The sequence below is a fragment of the Equus quagga genome, chromosome 1 (assembly GCF_021613505.1).
Source record: "Equus quagga isolate Etosha38 chromosome 1, UCLA_HA_Equagga_1.0, whole genome shotgun sequence".
Taxonomy (NCBI): Eukaryota; Metazoa; Chordata; class Mammalia; order Perissodactyla; family Equidae; genus Equus; species Equus quagga.
In genome coordinates, this window is record NC_060267.1 from 164,741,485 (window position 1) to 164,766,399 (window position 24,915).

The 24,915-nt window shown below is 42.2% G+C and overlaps 1 protein-coding gene across 2 annotated transcripts in view; it reads left to right on the plus strand.

Annotated features, from left to right (window-relative positions):
* Positions 1-11,994, plus strand: part of HACL1 (2-hydroxyacyl-CoA lyase 1) — a 33,090-nt gene extending 21,096 nt beyond the window's left edge. For both annotated transcript variants that reach the window (XM_046665316.1, XM_046665309.1), the window contains exons 13-17: positions 984-1,138; positions 1,560-1,718; positions 3,256-3,363; positions 4,578-4,764; positions 11,832-11,994. In XM_046665316.1, coding sequence (XP_046521272.1) covers positions 984-1,138; positions 1,560-1,718; positions 3,256-3,363; positions 4,578-4,764; positions 11,832-11,864 — 642 coding nt within the window. In that variant the 3' untranslated portion in view covers positions 11,865-11,994. The remainder of the gene's footprint in view (positions 1-983; positions 1,139-1,559; positions 1,719-3,255; positions 3,364-4,577; positions 4,765-11,831) is intronic.
* Positions 11,995-24,915: the final 12,921 nt, after the last annotated feature.

Here is a 24,915-nt window from a genome sequence, read left to right on the forward strand (position 1 = left end):
ACCAGAGCAGCCCAGGTGAAGGGGCCGTGCTGGGACCAGAGCAGCCCCGGTGAAGGGGCCGTGCTGGGACCAGAGCAGCCCAGGTGAGGGGCAGTGCTGGGATCAGATGGATTGCAGCTAAAGCCCCTCATGGCATTCTCTCAGCTCTGAGAGGCATATGATTAGATGAAGGCTTTTACCTTGCTGTTTTTCCCTCCATTCAGAGACTCCTTAGAATAGTGGATGAAGCGTATCTGCTTTATTCTCCAGTTTGTCTGGGGAAGAACCAGATTTTCTAAAATTCTGACTTTAGCTTAGGGCCATATTTCATGGGTCTTTTTTTTTTTGAGGAAGATTAGCCCTGAGCTAACATCTACCGCCAATCCTCCTCCTTTTGCTGAGGTTGATTGGCCCTGAGCCAATATCTGTGCCCATCTTCCTCCATCTTACATGTGGGATGCCTGCCACAGCGTGGCTTGATAAGCAGCATGCAGGTCTACGCCTGGGATCCGAACCGGCAAACCCTGGGCCTCTGAAGCGGAGTGCTCAAACTCAACTGCTGCACCCCTAGGCCCTTAGGGTCATATTTCAGACGAAAATATTCTAGTACAAAAATTTCACTTTTTCTAGGTCAGTGTTTTCCTGAAAGTGCTCAAATGAGATGGTTTAGTTTTATTTAACCCAGTGTGTCCAGCTATCTTTACTATAGGACTTCTCAGTCTTTAATATGCTAATGTGCATTGTGGATCTCCAGAAAGAGGGACATTCCCTGTTATTTGATTGTGTCCCAAACTGGGACTCTGGGACGTATTTTTCTTGACTTGTCCTCCAGGACTGTTCACAGATCAATTAGCTTCTCAGAGTGGCCATGTGGTGGCCATTTGGAAACCTTGTAGTTTATAGTTGTTGCCTATTTCCTCGTAAGTTTGGTAGTAGCTTTTTGGCACTGTTTAGCTTCGCTGTAGCTCAATCTAATCTGATTATATTTCCTTCTAATATTTTAGGAATTAGCTTCCAAAAACTCCCTGCCTATGAATTATTTTACGGTGTTCTACCATGTTCAAGAACAACTACCCAAGGACTGTTTCGTGGTAAGTGAAGGAGCAAATACTATGGATATTGGACGCACTGTGCTTCAAAACTACCTTCCTCGGCACAGGTAAGCCTTCTAAAGAAAGCAATTATGATGAACTGTAACATGTTAAATTTGAAACTACAACCATGCAGACTAATAAAACATTTGAGAATTGTCCATGTTCAGTGTTTAAGGATGTAGTTCATCTAAAGGTATTCTTCCATGAGGTTTTGTAGAGTTTTTATGCTTCATATGTCCTCGAGATAAGGTGATAATTTGTATAGTCATTGTTCTAAGAAGATATTCATGGTCTTCCAAGCAATCACAAGTGACGTTTTCTTCTCATTCTGCTTATCCTTGACAAATTAGTTCCTCACAGTTCAAAAACTTCACGTTAAAGAAAGAAGATGTTTTTATTGTATTTTATTTTTCCATGAACCATGTGCATATAACTAGATTTATGACATGCTTTAGAGGGCTTCATTTTAGCTTTGTTCCCCAACAGGCTTGATGCTGGTACTTTTGGAACGATGGGAGTTGGTTTGGGATTTGCCATTGCAGCTGCTGTAGTGGCTAAAGATAGAAACCCAGGACAGCGGGTCATCTGTGTGGAGGGAGACAGTGCCTTTGGGTTTTCTGGCCTGGAAGTGGAGACCATCTGCAGGTAAAACAGCCTCCCGGTCAGAGCCTTTCTTTCTCCAAAAGGTGAAGAATCACGCACAAGGCCCACCAGCCTAAGCACTTGTTAATACTGAACAGAGTGTCCGCCATGTGCCAGGTACCGCAGGCACAGCACTGTGCTGCATTCTGAGAAGACTCAGTCATCACCCCAGGGTCTCTCTCATCCAGGACAGTGTGTTCATGACCTCTTTACTGCGTGCCAAAAATGTGCAACTGGTTTTGAGGTCCCGAGAAAAAGTTCTGGTCTGAGAAAAGCTTGTTTTGTGCAGGGAGACAGCAGAGCTTGCTAGTTAAGACTACGGCCTCTGGGTCAGATGGCCTGGATTTAAATACTCGCTCAACCGTGTCAGAGCCAAGTGACTTGGGTGAAGTCACTTAACCAAGCTTCAGTCTCCTCTGAAATAGGGACGGGAATAGTAATAGCTCCTACCTTGGAGGATGGTTGTGAGGAACAAGTGAGATAATCTAGGTGAAGCTCAAGGTGAATGCGAGCTGTTCAGATTGTGTTTATAGTCACCAGCATTCATGGAGAAACGCATGAGTTATAGATCCTCTTACAGAAGTATGGGGGGGTTTTCTCCCCAATTATTTAAACTCTAGTAAAACCATTGTATTCTTAGCCAGGGCTCTTATTAGGACTTTTGTAAATTGTGTTTTGGGGCTTTGAAAGCTTTGGCATAGAAAACTTTCAAGATCAGAGGGAAGGTATGTGCCTGTTAGAATATCTGTATAGACAACCAAGTGGTCTATGCCAAAAAGATGATTTATAGGGAAGGCGGCCTCCTAGAAAGTAATGATTCCGTTTGAGCAGGGTGAGCAAGTAGTTGCCACCATCCTGTTACTTAACAGTCTGCAGTTTAGATTTGTTTTTATACCTGATCTCAGAAATTATGTCTCTAGAAAATAAAGCCCAGGTTCTTTTGTCAATCATTAGTAAAGTGTAGTCAGCCTTTTTTTGTCTTCACCAGAGTGTTTAGCACATTGTTAAATACTCTCTTTTTCTCTAGTTATCACACCATATAATGTTTTTCTGATTCTGGGTGAAGTGGTTTGAAAGGAGAAAATGTACACTAGTCTCTTGCGTGCCTTCCACAGTATGTAGCAACTGCTAGTTGTCTGTGAGGAGTTCAATAAAAAGATACTTTTCAAACAGTACCCGTGGGCACCACGTAGAAGTGATGCTGTAGAGGGTATTAAGTATGCAAGGTATCATTCTTATGAATACCTGGATCTCTGAAAACCAAGGTTTAGAAAAGCTCAGCTATTTGCTTGAGGTCCATGGCTGCGGAGTGGTAGAATCAGGTCTGCCCCCGTGATCTGGCATTCTTTCCACTACTCCATGATGTTTCTGTTAATGATTTGATATTCTTATTAGGATAACAAATGCTTAATTTTTAGTCTTACCCTAACATTACAAAAAAGCTTATGGAAAACTATCCATTTTTAAGTGAAAATTTCACCCCAAATTAAAGAAATTGCTTTAGATTTAGATTTCCTTTATATTTTGCTCTCAATTTTAGGTACAACTTGCCAATTGTACTTCTGGTGGTGAATAATAATGGAATTTACCAAGGTTTCAATGCAGATACTTGGAAGGAAATGTTAAAATTTGGAGATGCTACTTTTGCGTAAGTAGCCCAGAACAACGTTTATCTACTTTCTCTCGTCTATTTTAAGCTCTCTTTAAAAAGTTGGCTGTATTGGAATGTGTTGTGGTGTGAGTATTGTTTGTTTATATTGTCAGCCCCTCTAAAGGGCAGGAACCCTGTCTGCATAGTTTCTCTTTGCACAACTGTCCGTGATTGGGTGCTTCAATAGGTAGTTTATGATCAGGGAGCCACTGAAGGCTCAGATGAATGAGTTTGAGTCTAAGCCTTGTTTTGTTTTGTTTTGTTTTGTTTTTTTGAGGAAGATTAGCCCTGAGTTAACTACTGCCAATCCTCCTCTTTTTGGTGAGGAAGCCTGACCCTGAGCTAACATCCGTGCCCATCTTCCTCTACTTTATATGTGGGATGCCCACTACAGCATGGCGTGCCAAGCGGTGCCACGTCCGCACCCGGGATCCAAACCGGTGAACCCCAGGCCACTGAGAAGTGGAACGTGCGCACTTAACCACTGCACCACCAGGCCAGCCCCTAGTCTAAGCCTTGTTAATGGAAGAGATTATTGCAAAATGCTCCCAGTCCTGCTATTCTTGCTACACCATGTAGGAATCTGGATGTTTACATATTATTTATGATCCAGAACTCTTCCTTCTTTTTATCACCTAGCTAAATCTTGATCATCTGGTAGCAGAGCCAAACTGAGACAGTGTTGTAGCTGGCTGTGGGGTGTGAGAGAGATATGAATCTGTGTGTCAGCCTGGGAGTGCAGCAAGGTCTGGGTATGTTTGCTTATGCCTCACTGATTTCATTTCTTGTTTTGTTATTACTTACATATTTTGCGGTGACATTTCTTTTTTTCTCTTTTTCTTTTGGATTCATAGGTGTTGATGGTGTAGCCTGCACTGTCCAGTATAGCAGCCACTAGTTGCGTGTGGCTATTTAAATTAAATTAAAAATTCATTTCCTCATTTTAAATGCCCACAGTAACAGGTTGCTAGTGGCTGTTATACTGGCTAGCACAAGTATAAAATATTTCCATCGTCACACCTCACATATTACAAAGGTTCTATTCGACACTGATGTATAGACAATAAAAAAATATATGGAAAGTTTAGTGTACTGGCGTCTCAGTCTAAGTGTTGGACATAAAATTATGCCTTTCAGTTCAGCCTAAAATTTTCCACAAATTATTTCAGAGACTGACTCTTTTTCTGTTGACTTATGACCCTCTTTTTCAGAGCCCCGCCACTCTCTCTTCTGCCAAACGCACATTATGAGCAGGTCATGACTGCATTTGGAGGTAAAGGGTATTTTGTACAAACTCCAGAAGAACTCCAAAAGTGCCTGAGTCAGAGCTTGGCAGACACAACTAAACCTTCTCTTATCAACATTATGATTGAACCGCAAGCTACACGGAAGCCCCAGGTAAATGTGATTGCTAAGCAGAAAGCAGAAATGCATCTCCTCTCCCACCCCCAAAAGTCCTTTCTAAACCATTTCTGGGTCTGGCACATGCATTTGTTTGTTCAGTGAATATTTGTTGAGATATGTATTAGGCGTGCTGTGTCAGGTGCTGAGAATAGCCTGGTGAGCAAAACCAGGCTCAACCCTCACCTCATGGAGCTTATAGTACAGTAGGGGAGAGGGACAGTCCAGTCACCTGTCAAGTGAATGCGTCATGACAGAATGAAGCATTGCTCTGAAGGAAAGGAACCAGTTCTGAATGAACATACAACAAAGGAATCTGATTTATATTAGGGTCACAGGGAAGGCTTCTCAGAGGAAGTGATGCTGAAATCCAAAGGATAAGTAGAGACCAACTCAGCAAAGAGGCGAGGAAAGAGATGTGCAAAGGCTCTGTGGCAGGAGGGAACAGGATAGGTCTGAGGAACTGAAAGCCCCGAGTGGCTGGAAGACAGAGAGTGGAGGAAGCACAGTGAGAGATGAGACTATAATAGGACAATTTGTGCAATTACATTCAAAATTTGTTACTTTGGCCTCTAAAGCAAAACTACAGTGTAGACTATAGCAGTAAAATAAGTAATAAAGTATATAGCATGATCCTTTCCCATCCCAGATTCAGTTGCTTTTCATACGTAATTTTGTACTCTGATCCTGGTTCTGCCACTTGCCCTCTCTATATACCCATCCTCCATTCTTACACCTTGCATATCAGCCACTGTTTTCAGAGCAGATAATTTTTTTGAGTAGTTTCTGTCTTGGTTCTTCATACATATATCAGCTGTGAGATCTTTTTCTTTGTTGAACAAGGCAGTGAACAAATGGGTAAACAGACTCCTGGACAATCGATGAAATGTAAATCAACTAATTTGGAAACCATAAAATATGTAGAATTCTACTGAAAGTCTATTTCTCTAAAAACAGATATCAGAGATTTTGGCAAAAGGAGCCGACAAGAAGTACAAAACAGCCAGAAAACAATGAACAAAATTGGCAGTAAGCACATACCTATCAATAATTACTTTAAATGTAAATAGACTAAATTCTCCAATCAAAAGACATAGAGTGGCTGAATGAAAAAACAAGGCACATCTATGTGCTACCTACGAGAGACTCACTTCAGATATAGGATACACAGACTGAAAGTGAAGAGATGTAAAAAGATATTACGTGTAAATAGAAACCAGAAGAAAGCTGGGGTAGCTATACTTAGACAAAATAGACTTTAAAACCAATACTGTAATAAGAGACAAAAAAGGGCATTACATGATGATAAAGGAGTCAATCCAACAGTTGTAAGTGTATTTACATTTGTAAATATTTATGCACCCAACATAGGAACACATAAATACGATCATCCCTCAGTATCCACATCCATGAATTCAACCAAATGTGGATCATAAACATAATGCACAATCCATGGTTGGTTGAATCCCCAAATGCAGAGCCCACGGATATAGAGGGTCAACCGTATATAAAGCAAATATTAACAGACCTAAAGGGAGAAATAGACATCAATACAATAATGGTAGGAGACTTTAATACTCCACTTTCATCAATGACTGGATCATCCAGATAGAAAAATCAATAAGGAAACATTGGCCTTAAACAACACATTAGACCAGATGGACTAAATAGATATGTACAGAACATTCCAACAGCAATAGAATATGCATTCTTCTCAAGTGCACATGGAACATTCTCCAGGATAGATCATATGTTAGGCCACAAAACAAGTCTTTGTAAATTTAAGAAGACTGAAATCATACCAAGCATCTTTTCTGACTGTAATGGTATGAAACTACAAGTCAGTTATAATAAGAAAACTGAAAGAGTCACAAATATGTGGAGATTAAATAACATGCTATTGAATAACTAATGAGTCAGAGAAATCCAAAAATACCTTGAGATAAATGAAAGTGGAAATACAACATACCAAAATTTATGGGTGCAGCAAAAGCAGTTCTAAGAGGGAAGTTCATAGCAATGAATGCCTACCTCAAGAAACAAGAAAAATCTCAAACAGCCTAACTGTATACCTCAAGGAACTAGAAAAAGAACAACAAACAAAGCCCAAAGTTAGTGGAAAGAAGGAAACAGCAAACACCAGAGTAGAAGTAAATGAAATGGAGACTAAAAACACAATATAAAAGATTAACAAAGCTAAGAGCTGGTTCTTTGAAAAGGTAAAATTGACAAATGTTTAGCTAGACTCACCGAGAAAAAAAGAGAGAAGACTCAAATAAATAAAATCAGAGGGGCCAGCCTGGTGGTGCAGTGGTTAAGTTCGCACATTCTGCTTCTCAGTGGCCTGGGGTTCGCTGGTTCGGATCCCAGGTGCGGACATGGCACAGCTTGGCAAGCCATGCTGTGGTAGGCGTCCCACAAATAAAAAGTAGAGGAAGATGGGCACAGATGTTATCTCAGGATCACGCTTCCTCAGCAAAAAGAGGAAGACTGGCAGTAGTTAGCTCAGGGTTAATCTTCCTCAAAAAAAAAAATAAGTAATCAGAAATGAAAGAGGAGATGTTACAACTGTGCTACAGAAATGATCAAAGGCTCGTGAGACTACTATGAACAATTTTAAGCCAGCAAATTTGACAACCTAGAAGAAATGGATAAATTCCTAGAAACGTACAGCCTACCAAGACTGAATCATGAACAAATAGAGACGCTGAACAGACTGATTACTATTGAGAAGATTGAATCAATAATCAAAAACCTCACAACAGAAAGACATCCAGGACCAGAGGGCTTCATGGGTGAATTCTACCAGGCATTCAAAGAATTAATACCAATCTTTCTGAAAATCTTCCAAAAAAGGTAAGAGGAGGGAATGCTTCCAAGCTCCTTTTATGAGACCAGCATTACCCTGATAACCAAAACCAGACAAGAATGCCACAAGAAAAGAAAATTACAGGCCAGTATCCCTGATAAACATAGATGCAAAAATCCTCAACAATACATTAGCAAACTGAATTCAACAATACATTAAAAGGATCATACACCATGATCAAGTGGGATTTATTCTGAGGATGCAAGGATGGTTCAGTACCCACAAATCAATCACTGTGATACACCACATTAATAAAATGAAGGATAAAAATTGTGATCATCTCAACAGATGCAGAAAAGGCATTGGACAAAATTCAATGTCCATTTATGATAAAAACTCTCAACGAAATGGGTATAGAGGGAACATACCTCAACATAATCAAGGCCATATATGACAAGCCCACAGCTAACATCATACTCAACGCTGAAAATCTGAAAGCTTTTCCGCTAAGATCAGGAATGAGATAAGGATGCCCACTCTCGCCACTCCTATTCAACCTAGTACTAGAAATCCTAGGCAGAGCAATCAGACAAGAAAAAGAAAGAAAGGCATCCAAATTGGAAAGGAAGAAGTAAAATTGTCTCTGTTTGCAGATGACATGATACTGTATATAGAAAACCCTAAAGACTCCGGTGAAAAACTGTTAGAACTATTAACGAATTCAGTAAAGTTGCAGGATACAAAATCAATACACAAAAATCTGTTGTGTTTCTATTCACTAATAATGAACTATCAGAAAGAGAAATTAAGAAAACAATACCATTTACAATTGTATCAAGAAGAATAAAATACCTAGGAATAAATTTGATTATGGAGATGAAAATTCTCTACACTGAAAACTATAAGACACTGGTCAAAGAAATTAAAAAAGACACAAATAAATGGAAAGATATTCCATGCTCTTGGGTTGGAAGAATTAATATTGTTAAACTGTTCATACTACACAAAGCAATCTACAGGCTCAATGCAATCCCTATCAAAATTCCAATGACATTTTTAATAGAAATAGAACAAAGTATCCTGAAATTCATATGGAACTACAAGACCCTGAATAGCCAAAGCAATCCTGAGAAAGAACAACCAAGCTGAAGACATCACACTCGCTGATTTCAAACTATGTTACAAAGCAATAGTAATCAAAACAGTATGGTATTGGCATGAAAACAGACACATAGATCAATGGAACAGGATAGAGAGCCTGGAAATAAACTCACACATACATGGTCAATTAATTTATGACAGAGGAGCCAAGAATATACAAAGGGGAAAAGACAGTTCTTTAATAAATGGTGTTGAGAAAACTGGACAGCCACAAGCCAAAGATTGAAACTGGACCACTGTCTTCACTGTACAAAAAAATTAACTCAGAATAGGTTAAAGACTTGAATGTAAGACCTGAAACCATAAAACTCCTCAAAGAAAACATAGGTGGTAAGCTCCTTGACATTAGTCTTGGAGATAATTTTTTGAATCTGACACCAAAAGCAAAGTCAACAAAAGCAAAAATAAACAATGGGATGGCGTCAAACTAAAAAACTTCCGCACAGTGAAAGAAACCATCAACAAAATGAAAAGACACCCTACTGAATGGAAGAAAATATTTGCAAATCGTATATCTGATAAAGGGTTAATATCCAAAATATATAAAGAACTCATACAACTCAATAGCAAAAAAAACAATTCTATGTAAAAATGGGCAGAAGATCTGAACAATATTTTTCCAAAGAAGATATACAGAAGGCCAACAGGTACATGAAAAGATGCTCAACTTCACTGATAATCAGGGAATTGCAAATTAAAACCACAATGAGATACCACCTCACACCTGTTAGAATGGCCATTATCAAAAAGACAAGAAATAAGTGTTGGCAAGGATGTGGAGAAAATGGAACTCTTATGCCCTGTAAGTGGGAATGTAAATTGGTGCAGCCACCATGGAAAACAGTATGGAGATTCCGCAAAAAAATTAAATCTAAAACTACTATATGATCCAGCAATTCCACTTCTGAGTATCTATCTGAAGAAAACGAAAACACTAACTTGAAAAGATAAATGCACCCCCATGTTCATTGCAGCATTATTTACAATAGCCAAGATGTGGAAGCAATCTAAGTTTCCATCAGTGGATGAATGGATAAAGAAAATGTGGTATATGCACAATGGAATATTATTCAGCCATAAAAAGAAGGAAATCTTGCTATTTGTGACACCATGGGTGGACCTTGAGGGCATTATGCTAAGTGAAATAACGCAGACAGAAAAAGACAAATGCCATATGATCTTACTTATATGGAATCTGAAAACAAACAAACCAAAAACCAGGCTCATAGATAGAAAAAACAGATTGGAGATTGCCAGAGATGGGGGGGGTGGGGAGGTGGGGAAAATGGGTGAAGGGGGTCAAAAAGTACAAACTTCTAGTCATAAAATAAGTCATAGGGATGTAATGTACAGCATGATGAGTATAGTTAATAGTACTGTATTGCATATTTGAAGGTTGCTAAGAGAGTAGATCTTAAAAGTTCTCATCACAAGAAGAAAAATTCGCGTAGGTATGTGTGGTGATGGATGTTAACTAGACTAACTGTGCTGATCATTTTGCAGTGTTTACAAATATGGACTCACTATGTTGTACACCTGAAACTAATATAATGTTATATGTCAGTTATACTTCAGTTAAAAAAGAGAGAGAGATACCTGCATATACTCTCATTTACCTCATAGCAGAGAGGAGAGATACTCAAGAAGAAGCGTGTTGAAGAGGAAGATGAGCACAGAAAGACTAGGCCAGAAAGGTGATGTGTAGGTGGCATTAGCAGGGGTTTATGTGGAGCAAGCAGGCAGACGGTTTTAAAGTAGGATTAACAACTTTCAGAGTCTGCTCTGTACTTCTATGGGCTTACTGATTGCCTTTCTTTTTTAAAAAAAATCTATTTGTTGAAATGATTTCTGCTAACCAGACACCCAACAGACACATTTTTAAATCTCATGTCGTTTTATTTATAACTGAGTATATACTTTCTAGTAACTGAAACGTTAGTTTTGCAACCCAGGATGCCCTCCTCCTGGCCTCAGAGCATCAGAGTACTAGCGGAACTAAAGCCACTGTAAGAGGCTTGATGAACACATTCAGAACACACACACAAAATAGGCAGTCTGGAGACCTGTGTTAGTCACAGAAGCGCCCTAATGAATTGTGCCTTCTCTGCTAGTGAGCTCACCTTTCTAATGCTCTGCTTCTAATGCTCTATTCTCCAAGTCTTCATGAATTTTTGGAGGTATGGCTGCAGAAATACAAATTCTTATCTCCTCTTTTATAATTCCATGAGGTTTATCCTTATATTTCTTTCATCTACCACTGCAACATTATTTATCCTCATTCCAATAGAATTCTGGACATGTTATAGTTTCTAAGCTGTTGATTTTCATTGGCTGTCTGTGTGTCCATCTGCCCTTTGTCGTTGATTGGCAGTGTAGGCTGGCTGCCTCCTGCTATAATACAGGGAGGACCTACTCTCTGCGTTTGCCGTGCCCAGACCACATGTGCAGAATGTTGGTCCTGGGAAAGGCTTCTGTGCACTGCTTTTCCTACGCAGGGCCTTAGACCGCAGGGCCCAGCCTTCTTTGGGCTGCCTTCATTTCTTTTCTTCTTTTGAGTGTATTTCTGGTTCTTTCAGACTCTAATAATGGAGGAGGACCCAGAAATTCATTTTAAGTTGTTTCGAAAGACAAGACAGGTTCACTACAGGTTTTTAGCTCCTTTTTGGGAAAAGCAGTAGACCAAAGATAAATCTCATTTACTACTATCATGGTAAGTGTAATTATAATGAGAGTTTTAGGTTTTAGAGAAAGCAAAACAGTGAGAATATAGTTTAAGACAATTGTTTCTTTTCTTTTTTTTTTTTTTGATGAGAAAGAATGGCTCTGAGCAAATATCTGTTGCCAAGTTTCCTCTTTTTGCTTAAGAAAGATTGTCCCTGAGCTAACATCTGTGCCAATCTTCCTTTAACCTTTTGTGTGTGAGATGCCGCCACGGCATGACTTGACAAGCAGTGTGTAGGTCCACGCCCGGGATCCGAACCCACAAACCCCAGGCCCCTGAAGCAGAGCACACAAACTTCACCACTACACCAGTGGACCAGCCCCAGACACTTATTTCTTTTCACTGAATGTTTGTTGTCTTTTTTTCTTCTAGGAGTTTCACTGGCTGACCCGCTCTAATATTTAAATGAAGATGCCAATGAGTGGTCTTAAGGAGTTTTCTCTTTCCTGTAAGATGGAATTTTATTTCCCACAGCAAAATTACCATAATGTTAAAATTCTTGTGCAAAAAGAAATAAAAACATTTCCAAATGACATTTTATAGTAAAGTAATTGACTAAAAACAGAAAAATAATCAGTATTATACCACAGAAGTAACCATTCACGGCTGAAAGAAGTGAGCAGGTTTTATTAAACGATAGCATTGCAGCTGCCTAACTTCTGAGTCCCACGGCAGTGTGCTTCTACATAAACCCTTATCTTAAGGTCACATATCTTTTAAAAATGTCTTCTGAAGAAAAAAGCTCCAAGAACTCTCTCATGCAGAGGCATGTTCAGGAGGCTGGAGTACGTGGGCTGTTGCTACTTCATAGTTTATCTGTTGACCACTTCATACCTTAGTCCCCCCAGTATTTAATGGGACTTGTTCTGTACTTTATGAGTTGGGTTTTTATTTTGTTTTGTTTTCCTGGAAAAAACTTACTGAGCCAAAGGAGAAGTCACACCACATCCAAACTAATAATTTCCGGGTATATTTGGATTAGCAACCTTAGCTTGTGTGTACCCCATTGAGAGCAACAGAGTCAACAGCCTTAATATATAAAGAACTCTTCTGAGTAAGAAAAATGTTAATGCACTAATAGAAAAATGGGTGAGGGCATGAATGTATGATTAACAGAAAAAATATAAATGGTCAGTAAAATTATGAGTATGAATAAATACAAATGTGTAAGTTAGACTGAAAAACCTTTTTTTGCCTATCCACTTGGCAAAGCACTTTCTAAATTATAATTTGCAACATGAGTGAGGGTGAAGTGAGATGGGCCCTGCTCGGCAGTGGTGGAAGCTGGAGTTTCTGCAGAGTAATTCTAGTCGTGCTTCTATTTGGAATCTTGAAAATGTTCATACCTCATACCTTTTGACTCAGTGAGCCTATTTAGAGAATGTATCCCAAAGAAGTAATGAAATATTTGGTCAAATATATATAAGGCCATTCAGCATAGTTTTATTTAGGAACAACGCCCCTGTTTGATAATAAGGCATGGGTTACACACATTATGATCTGTCGACATCATAAAACAAAAAATGGTGTTAAAGAACATTTATTAATGGAGAAACAATCACAGTATAATATGTGAAAAGGCAATCTACAAAATGGGTGGGTCCAGATCAGGATATACATACATATATACACATACATACACACATACACGGAGAAAAAAGATGGGCCCAAAATAAACCAAAATTTTAGTATAACTTGATGATAGGATTATAGGTAATTTTTATTTCTGCTTTATTTTTTCCCTTCTTTTACAAAATTTTTAAATCAAAATAATGATGTAATTTTCATTATCAGAAACAGACTATTTTAAAAGAATATTAGAAATGGAAAAGTATCACTTATTTTCAGGGTCATTCTTGTTTATTATCTGCACTTTTATATGAATTGGAGCATAGGCCTTTATATCAAAGCTCGACTTGTTGCACTGTCTACATCAGGTTTGTCTCCACTGGATGGTAAGGGGCACACGTGACCTCCACACCGGGGCGGACTCCAGCTTTGGGATGTGAACCTAGCAGATAGTTGCAAGGAGCTGGGGTTTTATCCGACAGGCCCCTGAAGTTGGGCCCAGTTGGCAGGTACTCCTGTGTACCTCTAAGCTATACACTAGAGAGCCTGGGCTGCGTAAGAACAGAGGGAGTATCACACCGAGTGTCAAACAAGTGTCAAAGTGGGGTTGAGAGTGGGTAGCTCCTGTACCCTCACCAGTGTCCCGCTCTGCCCGTGGAGGCTTGCCTCTGGCAGCCAAGTGTGGTACAAGATTTCACTGTAAGGTAGTGTGGAGGGCTTCATGAATATTTGTGAATTGAACTCTCGAAATCTAAATACTAGGTACGATCTGGGGAAAATGCTCCTTCCCTAGCCATATTATCTCAAGGGAAAAAACAGTGTTGGTGGGTTAATAGATTGTCCAGCAGAGGTCAGTGGGAGCATATAAAGTCCGGATTAGTCCAGGAGTACTTTGTTGACGCTGTCTGCTGACTGCTTATTTTGTAAAAGTGATCTTGAAGTTAGTCTCCGTAGGAATTTTTCCGTAGAAGCAGAAGATACTGAACGAGCCCCTCTAAAATGAATCTGTTGGTTGGTAGTCAAACTTACTTGGATAAAACTTTTGCACCTCCCAGTTTAAGAATGAACACTCTTATGTGATCCTGGGATGTGGAATACTCGAGTGCCTCATAAAAACTGAACTTTGAAAGATTATGGTTGTTTTCTTGATTTAGGAAAACTAAGAATCCAGGGTGGGAAATGACTTCTTAGGGCTAGTTCCTCTACTAATATTCTTTCACAGTCTCTCACACTTCATGGGGTTGTTTGGGGATTCACAGAGCCATCCAGAAGCTCCTAGCCCAATGCCTGGCGTGTAGAAGGCGTTCAAAAAATGCCGCTGTGCGTTAGGAAGATGCTGCTTTAGAGAAGAGGAGAACACTGGCTGGAATTATGGCCTGTTTAGCAATGTAGTTTCACTTTTCAAGTAAGTGGATCTTAAGTCCCCAAGTTGATTCATCATTTCCTGGAAAAGAGGGGCTGTGTGTTTCCACTTCCTTACACAGCCACCTGCTCTGCAGGGCTTTACTAAGTAATGGTTGAAGGATAATTCATGGTAGTTGGAAGGAGCTCAGTGGATATTTTCTGTTTATTTCGCACATGCCCCTTAGAAGCATATAAGCTCAGCTTATATGAGGTGAGTATATTTTCCTGAGAAAAAAAAGTCTCAAATCTCTTACAAAGAACTATTAGGACTTTTGAACACCAAAGGGAAATGAAGATAGCATTAAATCTAAAAATAGTTTTCTTCCTTTGCTATTTTCAAGACACTTATCTAGGCAGTAGGGAAGCAGTACGTTCCAGTGAAGAAGTGGCATGTGACTAAAATAAATGCAAACTGAGAGTGACTAGGATAGAATTTCATAGGAAGAAAGTTGGAAACCAGTTAAATTCCACATGGGAAACATGGCTGAATAACTTTGATAAAACTGACTTTGCCAACTGCTGTGGAGAGTGACATGTATGCAGAGGGAGTTTGAGTCAGCTGGGTTTTCTGGTTGTGTTTGCTGCTGCTAGTCTGAGAATGGAGTACTGTGGATAAAGAGAGTTGAAGATCCTGTGAATTCCTCCCAGAGCTCCAGTGCTCGTAAAAGTACACCTCGGACTCACATCTGACAGGCAGGCCTGCCTACACCCTGGTTTTCACTGGATTTTCTGGGATCTCCCCTCCCCTCCAAGGCCTTCTCTTCCAGGAGAGAGGCTAGCTGGTCGGTGAACCCATGGTGAATCCAGGTTGTATGGGTACCCCTCCAATCTGGGAGCAGAGGAAGACACATCTAGAAACTCCTGGATCTCCAGTTTCAGAGTTTGAAAGGAACACTTTACATTCAGGCTTAGACCTGGAAATACCCACAGAGAGATGGCATCATCCATGATCTCCTTCCTTCTATCCAGTGGTCACTAGAGCCAGCTCTGTGGAGTGGTTCATCTCCAGCCGTATGGTTCATCTCGAGGCTCCTTCCCTGGTCCTGGCATGTTCCCAGGAATTGCCTCCTCACTCCACTGGTCACGGTGGGCTCGGGAAATCAGAGCTGGTCTCCCCTTAGCCTGAGCTTTGCTCATGCCATTTCCACTGCAGTGCTCTGTGCCCTCCCACCCATTTTTGTCATGTGGAATCAGCCATATCCTTCACGATCCAGCTCAAAAGTCACCTCTTCCGTGAAGCTGTCCTGCCTCCTGGTGCTCCTACAGCACCCTGTGTGTGCCTCTGTCAGTGCTCCTACAGCACCCTGCGTGTGCCTCTGTCAGTGCTCCTACAGCACCCTGCGTGTGCCTCTGTCAGTGCTCCTACAGCACCCTGTGTGTGCCTCTGTCAGTGCTCACGATGTTCATACTGAACTGAGTTCCCATCTCCCTCCCCAACTCGACTGAGTGCCTGTGTACCCAGATGTCAGCCACTCCTCATCTACCAGGGCCTGCGTCCTCTTGCTCCTGTTTGGCCAGCTCCTCTGTGAGTTCATCCCTGAAGAGTTCACTTCCACATGGCGTATAGCAATATAAACATGGACATTTGCTTGTGGGCGAGGTGACCCGGGGGGGTTTGTATCACAAAAGCTGCAGCAAACAACTTCAGACAGGATGTAGGGTAGATAGATGAGTTACCGAGGATCAGAAACCCACTCGAGGCCTGGGTATTGGGTGAACCCAACAGTTCTTAGAGCATATGGGGGTTGGGGGTTGGGGCCATGAGGCCCTGACGTGACTGAATTTAGTTTCTACACCGGTAAAATGGAAGTCAAAATTAAAACTGAGTAACTAAAAATGAATATTTCTTTCATACTTGAGTGCTGTGTGTGGACTGAAATTTATGTCCACTACATTCATAAAACCATTTCATAATTCATAGTGCCATCCCTGCCACCCCACCCTCCACCAGCCGCTCCATCTATCCCCTTTCCCCACCACCCTCCCTTCATTATTCTTTTCCAGAATTTTCTTGCTTATCTTCACGATTATTTTTTCATATTAACTTTAGTAGCACAAAAAAAATCTGGTATTTTCATTGGAGTGTGTTTTGAAATATAGTGTACTAATAGAAAAACTTGAGGTTCAGTAAGCCCAACAGATCAGGAAATGATTGCTATTGGAAGGATAGTTTCTTATTCCCTGTTCCCAAGAGGAGAGGTCATGCCACACCACGCAGGGCCAAAGGAGAAAATGCCAAGATTTGACTCAGGCCTAGATAGGAGAACTAGTGGGTGGAAGCATTTATTGTGGTTTCCTCAGGAAGCAAGAGGTGAGGCAAGATCAACAGGTTTAGGGTTCGCTAGCTTGAATAATTTCTATGGGCTAGGGTGTAGGGGCTGCCCCTGGTTGTCTGGTACATGGCCCTGGGGTGATTAAGCAGGGGGCTAGAGGTCCCGAATGTGAGAGTCCATAAGGAGTGTGATAAAGAGGGAGGTTGGCATATGGGCTCTGGATTGGTTGATTTGCATGTGAAAGGCAAATTGTTTGCTTTCTGGGAATTAGCTAACCTGGGAGGGGGAGCCTTTTCAGGGTCAGCAAGGCCCCGGTTGTAAAAGCATCAGAAAAGAAAAGAAAAAGACATGGTTACTACAGAGTGGCATTAAATGGATATTTATAACATAGTCATATACATGTTAAACGAATATTTAGAGAATAGGATCTCAAAATATTGATTATTTCTATTCAAGAATAAGGTATCTTTGAATATATTAAAGAATTTTTTCTGTCCTTCAGTGGAGTTTTGAAGTTTTCATCATATTGACCCTATACAACTGTGGTTAAATTTGTTCCTAGACATTAATCTGTTTTGTTGCTATTGTCAATAAGTTCTTATTTCCACTATATTTATTTATAGCTATTGTTCGCATATTTTATATATTAATTCCATGCCTTAATTGATTTTTTAAGCCTCTCCTTCCATTCTTTTAGCTAGTGGCATTGGCTAGTGCTTCTAGAACAAAGCTACCTCATACTGGTGACTGTGGGCATGCACCCCTTTGCTTCTAGGTGTTTGAGAATCAGCGTACCTTTAGAAGCAGCATATCATTTATCTGCTGTCTTCCTTGAGGAGGAGCAAAAGATGACAAGAAAATCCCCCTGCAAGGAGTTACTGAGGCTGCAGAGTTTGAATGTCTTCCCCAAAGGACATAACAAGATTGGGAAAGAACCCCTACCATTTCCAAGTTGGCACTTGCAGGGGCACTAGCCTCCGTGCCCTTTAAACCATGTGTCCTTGAGGCTCCTCATCTAGGCTGTGTGCCAGCACTCATGATGATGACAGTCCTGGGCTTGGCCAACCCGGCTGTTTTCTCATGGCAGAGTTAGCACAGAGACCCTTGCAGCCTGAGGGAACACGGAGGCCCTCCAGAAGGCTCTGATCCTTGGAATGCAGGGACAGGCCCCCTTGGCAAGCATGCAGCTTTGTTCCTCTGCCTACTTAAGCCAGCTTCTCTCAGGGGGTGGTAGTGGGTGCACACTTCTTCCAGCCGGCCACTGCTGGACCTTCCCTGTGAGTAACTCCCCAATAAACCCATATGTCTCGTTCTCTGTCTCTGGGTCTTTTCTTCGGCCTCTCGGTGACCTATCCTGCACTTCTCACCCTGCTGGGCGTGTGGTGGAACTATGCTTGTGCTCGTGGGTACCTGCAATAAAAGGTGATTTCTTGGCAATTGAATTAGGGCTGGTTGGGGTTCTAGTCAATTACTTGTGGCCTAGACTTCCTTCTTTCGTGGCACTGAGACCAAGGATGGAGGCAAACTTGCTGAGAAATCTGTTCTTCTGTCATCACTTTCAGAATCTCAGACCAAGTTCCCCTAGGTGAGTCAGCAGAAGGTGACCTCCTTTCCCCCGTCTTTCCTCCCACAGTGATGTGTGGATGGTTGAGGGTGCCAGCGGGGAGGGGCATTGCTTTAGTCCAGGTCCTCTGAGAAGCAGATGCCAAGATGGGGTTAAACATGGGAGAATTTTATTAAAGGAAACATCTGTGTGAGAGAAAACAGGGGAGGGGCTGGAACAGGCTGGGAGAGCCTTCAGCCTGCGGTGCAGACCTGACCCCAGGAAAGGAGGGAGGGAAGGAAGGTTGGGTGGAAGCATCCTGGCTGCCACGCAGTCTAAGGAAGATTTGGCAGGGCTTCTCTCAGAGTCCTGTATCTCCTAGGAATGGGCCATGGCTTCCCATCCTACTGGACGCAGACATTGGAGGGGAGCAGCACGGCCTTGGGGCCATGGGCTTGGCACCAGTGCAGGTGGCAGATCTCAGAGAGCAGCGGCTGGGCTCTCGGTCAGTTCTGCTCCTTGTGGCTGCCACAGGTGCTCCTGGAGGTCTCTTCACTGTGCCTTTAGGCTGTTAGAGCTGAAAACTAGAGAGGCAGAGATTGTCAGCAGGACTTAAAATCCAAGGATCTGACCCAAGTCCACCTGCAGCTTGCTTTTCAGCTTCGGGCCGAGACTGTCCCTCTTGGACAGAGTATGGTAAGCCTGAGTTTCCATTCCTGGCTCTGCTTTGGTGGTTAAACAACCTCTCTGAGCCTCAGTTTCCTCATCTCTATACTGGGGGTAATAGAATGCCTACCTCATGTTTCCTGGAGCATATGCTATCTATAGAAATGCTTATCACGACCCCTGGTACACGAGAGCTCCTCCATCACCGTCAGCCCCTCACCCCTCACTCCCTCTTTACACCCTGGCCCCCAACCCTCACAGAGTAAAGGGTCAGGAAAAAGCTAGCTTTGTCCTGCTGTGGAACCCTCTGGTAAAGAAGTCCCCACATCCGTGGAGTTACTCTGCGCCTTGGACAGCCTGTCTGTTGCCCCCTGGGGAACTGGCCAGGGCCAACATTTAATTTGGCCGCCTTCCTTCCACACCTCAGCACAGGCCTGGGCTGTCAGAGTAAACTCAGGAAAAGACACATTCATATGAGACTAACTGAATTAGCCAGGCCAGTCTGCGGCCGGGAAGTCACGTGCTGCTTTCCCAAACCAAATAGAAATTATCTTTAGATTATTCACTGGTTGTCATTATCCATGCCACAGTTCCCTCTATTAGGGCACATCAGAGAAAATTGGCTGCAGCCAATTAATGGATATTTGGCAAGCCATTTGTCAGTAGCGGGCCTCTGTGTTCTCATTTGTGCAAAGAGTGGTTGAAATTAACCAGTGGTTCTCAACCCTGGCAGCCTGCAGAAATCACCTGGGGACCTTTTAAAAATCCTGATTCCCAGGCCACACCGCAGCCCAGGTACATCCGAATCTCTAGAGTGGGACCCAGGCACCACTATTGTTTAAAGGTCCCCAGGTGATCCCAGTGTGTAGCCCAGTCTGAGAACCAGGGAGAGATGATTTCAAAGCTTCCTTCCATCTCTAATTCCAGTGACCATGACGTTGAGGAGGGCACAGTGTACTTCTAATCTAATTCATAAAACAGGAATTGTGAGAATGAATATTCAAGCAATTTTGTAATTTTATATTGTTCTTAAATTCCCTGTTCTCAGTCGTGTTCCTCCTTGGCATCTTGGTCAGTCAATGTTTAGGCTCATAATTAATAGCTTTTTCTACATAAATGTTTGTTTACATCGTGCATCTGTCATAATCCCTTATTTTCACTTGTACAGTATGTTTTTGGCAGGTGTACATGTCACAGAATTGGTTGACTTTTCTTTATTATAATAGAAATGAACTCCTGAGCTCCATTTTTACTTGGCGTCTTCAGTGTAGAGCTCAATGAACGCTATACAGTACGTATCCACATAACCACTGCCCAGATCAAGATGTATAATGTATAATCCAGAGGGCTCCCTCCTGCCCTTTCCAGTCAACCCTCCACCCCCGAGAGGTAACCATTCTCTGACTTCCATTACCAGAGGTTGACAGTCTCTCTGGACTAAGCGCTTCGTCTAATTTAGGTTCACTCCTTCACCTCTGAGGATGAACTAATTGTCAGGGGTCTTATCAACCCGCCATCAGGGAAAGTCTGCTTCAAGCATGGCTGGTTCAATAATCTATGTGTAACAAACCATCCCCATATGTAGGGCTAAATGCAAGACATTATTATCTCTAACAGTTTTGTAGGTTGTTGGGGCTCAGCTGATTCTTTTCACCTCACTTGAGGTCGCTCATGACAGCTGGAGCTGCCAGGTCCTCTATAGGCTCCACTGGGCTGGAAGATCTGAGTTGCCTTCTTTATTCCGGGAAAGTAAAAATTCACTAAAGCTAATGACGTAAAAAAATCTGCCTAGCTATTCATCAGGCTGGATTAACAGACATGGATAAAGCCACATGCAAAGGTAATAGTAGGAGGTATTTCATCTAAGGACACACTGCAACAGGAAATGCCTAACAACCGTCTTTCTTAGTGATGAGAAACTTTGTTTTCTAAAATCATTATCAGAAACTTTTTATTTTTTTTGAGGAAGATTAGCCCTGAGCTAACTGCTGCCAACCCTCCTCTTTTTGCTGAGGAAGGCTGGCCCTGAGCTAACATCCATGGCCATCTTCCTCTACTTTATATGTGGGACGCCTACCACAGCATGGCGTGCTAAGCGGTGCCGTGTCTGCACCCGGGATCCAAACCGGCGAACCCCAGGTCACCGAAGCAGAACGTGCGCGCTTAACCACTGCGCCACTGGGCCGGCCCCTCAGAAACTTTTATCAGTAAGAATGACGAGCCCTAATTTTGCCTGGAGGAGCTAAGTCACTTGGACACAGAGAAACAGCCTTGATTTGCAACTCAGATGCAGAGTTTCTGGACACAACATTCTTCATCTATCATAACTTTACAGTATCTGAGTAAACAGGACCTTGGGGTCCGCTTCACAGTCCAGACCTGCTGTCGAATCCTTTACACGGAGCCTGCTTTGCTTTGAGCCTATTGAAACCCTGATCCAATACTAAAAATAACTGAATTGTGTGCTCTAAAATGGTGAATTTTATGGTCTGTGAATTCATGTGGCATCTCAATTTTAGAAAATGATGGACATTGAAAGAATGGGAATGCTGTATATGACTTTGATCCATTGGCACTTGCCAGGACAGCCAGGCACAGCAGTGTCTCATTCCCATTGCCCGAGTCCTAGCGGATCTCCATTGCTCCAATCTGTAACTGGGCTAGGACACTGAGACCTTCTCGAGCCCTCGTCTCCCGTCCTCTGTCTGCACCCCACTTCTCGAGCCACCTCATCGCTCCTCACACAGTGCACGTATATTCTCCACATCTTTGCATGAAAATTGTTGGCTCTTAATGTCACTTTACACTGAGTTTCCTTGATGACTTCAATTTAATAAAATGGTTTTTCAATTCTAAAATGAACAAACAAAAACCCCACTTCATTTATGTTCCACCTAAACTCCACCCCTCCCTCAAATCCTGTACTAATTCTACCCTTTTTGGTGAGACGCCCCGCACTGCCTCTGGGGTACAGTCTGTCTCATTGCAACAGATCAATAAGCCTGACTTTTTCAGACTGCAGGTTTGTTCCTGTTGGTCACATGCTGGTTGGTTCTAGGCCCACCCTGGCACCTCGGCACTCCTCCACGTGGTCTCTCTCTGTGAGCAGTGTCTTCCCCTCCAGGGCCTCTCCACATGGCTTCTCTCTGCAGCTGGTAAGCTGGGCTCTTCACAGGGCAGCTGACTTCCATAAGGACTAAAGTAAAAGCTGCCAGCCTTTCTTAAGATTTAGGCCTAGAAGTGCCAGGGTTGCTTTTGCTGCGTTCTCTTGGTTAGAGTGAGTGACAGGGCCAACTCGGATTCAGTGTGGGAGGGGACTACACAGGGACACAACGGTGGGGAGGTGTGGTTCACTGGGGGCCATCTTTGGAAGCCAGCTTCCACAACTGTTCCCTCTCCTCATGGCAGCCCCGTCCTAAGGTTTCATCCGCCTTGGGTTTCAGCCCCTCGTCCTGTTAATCTACAAATAGCATCCACTCTTTGCAATCTTCCAGGGCTCTTCCTCGTAGGAATCCGCTCATTCTTCCTTGTCCCTCTGGGGACATGGGGAGTTTCTTGCCACATTCCCTGCTCTATGCTGGGATGTCCAGGTCTCTGCAGGCCTCTCTCAGGCCCATCTGCCTGGACTTCTCCCTCAGATGTTGTAATGTTCCCGTCAGGTGACATGTTGGATGTGACTTCTCCTTGCAGTCCATGCTCTGGGGAGTCAAGCAATGGCTGCTTCTGCTCAGGGATTCCCCAGACTAGGGTGACCTACCTACCCCCTAAGGTAGTGAATGCCACTGACTCGAGGAATGGAGGGCTTTGGGAAAACAAGACAAAAATGTAGAAGAAAAAATGGCTAAAATCTCAGTACAGTCATGTGCCACGTAATGACATTTCAGTGAACAATGGGGCACATAAAGGATGGTGATTCCAAAAGACTAGTACCATGTAGCCTAGGTGTACTTAGGCTATACCATCAAGCTTTGTATAAGGACGCTATGATGTTCTCACAGTGACGAAATCACCCAATGATGCATTTCTCAGAACGTATCCCTGTCATTAAGTAATGCATGACTGTATTATAGCATAACTTTTTTTGTGAGAAAAATTGGCCCTGTGCTAACATCTGTTGCCAGTCTTCCTCTTTTTGCTTGAGGAAGACTTGGTGAGCTAACGTCTGTGCCCATCTTCCTCTTCTTTATGTGGGATGCCTCCACAGCATGGCTTGACGAGTGGTACTAGGTCCTTGCCTGGGATCCAAACCCACAAACCCTGGGCTGCGGAAGTGGAGTGTGCAAACTTAACCACTATGCCACTGGGCTGGCCCCCACTATAACACTTTTAAAGAAAGCTCCAACAGTGAGGGCTGTTCTGTTTTAGGTAGCAATTAATGTTGATTATCGGTATTGTTGTGATCTGAATTTGAGGTAATGATAATGATAGTCAAGTTTGCATAACCCTTAAGAGCTTTCATACACATAATTTTATTTCATCTTCACAGCAACCTTTTGAGAAGAGCAATTATTATTATCCCCATGTTACAGATAAGGAAATGGGCTCAGGGAAATTAAGTGACTTTTCTATGATCACATATTGTATGGTTTTATCTTGAAGGGAAAATTTTAAAAGAGAAAAGATGTAAAAGAGAACAAGTGGGCCTATGATTTCGAATTGAGAGCTTTTGTATTTTTCCATTTTGATTATCTCGCAAAATACTGGGGTTAAAATTTAGAGAAAAAAAAACTCAAGATAACCTAAAGAAGAACAGTGGCAAACTATAAGAAACAGCAGCGATAAAGGGATAAAGAAATAGGGTAAGCCCAGCTTCTCAGCAACCATAACACGTGGCAATGTGCCTGCCTGCGTGCAGCTGAAGCTGCGCCTCAAATTCCTGCCGACATGGAACTGAACAGACCAGGAGACAGCGCTCACGAGACCCAGCAGAATGAGAGAGCAAGTGCTCACCAAAGACTTTGGCTTTGGGGTCTTTGAAAATTGCTTCCCAATAGATCTTTTAATACATATTGATTCGGCCATTAAACCATTTCATAATAGACACTTTACATTATTATTTTTTAAAAGCCAGACTCCATTTTAAATAAAAATAGACCACTAGCTGGCTGGCGAGAGATCGCCAACAAAATAATGCTATATATTGGTGTTATTTTCTTTTTTTCTTTTTCTCTAAATGTGTTTATAATTGTACACCAGGACTAACAAGTTGGAGCTATTTGAATATAAGTCATCTCAGCTTTCTTTGACAACATGACTCAACTTGGGTAAATAGGGTTGAGAATGATCCAGAGAAAAGTAGAACAAATTGGCTATTTATGGAACCAACTAATAATATGAATGGAAATACTTTTAGCACATGATCTTTCCAGGAATCTCCCAGACTGACTGAAATAGGACAGGAATAAAAATGGACAATTACTATAGAAGGTCATTTGCACACTGGGTGCTACCACCTATCAGTTGCCTTGAGTTTGTGAAGTTCCTAATTCAACAACTGTTGGGGCCGGCCCGTGCCGAGTTGCTAAGTTCGTGCACTCTGCTTCGGTAGCCCAGGGTTTCGCTGGTTCAGATCCTGGGGACAGACCTAGCGCAGCTCATCAGGCCATGCTGAGGTGGCGTCCCACATAGCACAACCAGAGGTGTTCACAACTAGAATACACAACTATGTACTGGGGGTGCTCTGGGGAGAAGAAGAAGAAGAAAAAAAAGAAGATTGGCAACAGATGTTAGCTCAGGTGCCAATCTGAAAAAAAAAAAAACTGTTAAGCTTTAAAAATGGAATTCAAATGGATATGTAAGGGGGGAATTGTTACTGGGGAATTGGAGTGTGTAAGAAAGATAGAAAAAAGAGTAATCAGATATATTTTTAAATTGACCTCGATTCAAAATATGTTTTTGAATTTGCAAGCCACAGGCCTCTTCTAGGATGCCTCAGTTCTGAGAATTTGTGCACCAATAAAGGGAAATGCAGTTACAAACAAAAATTTGAAAATATGGCTAT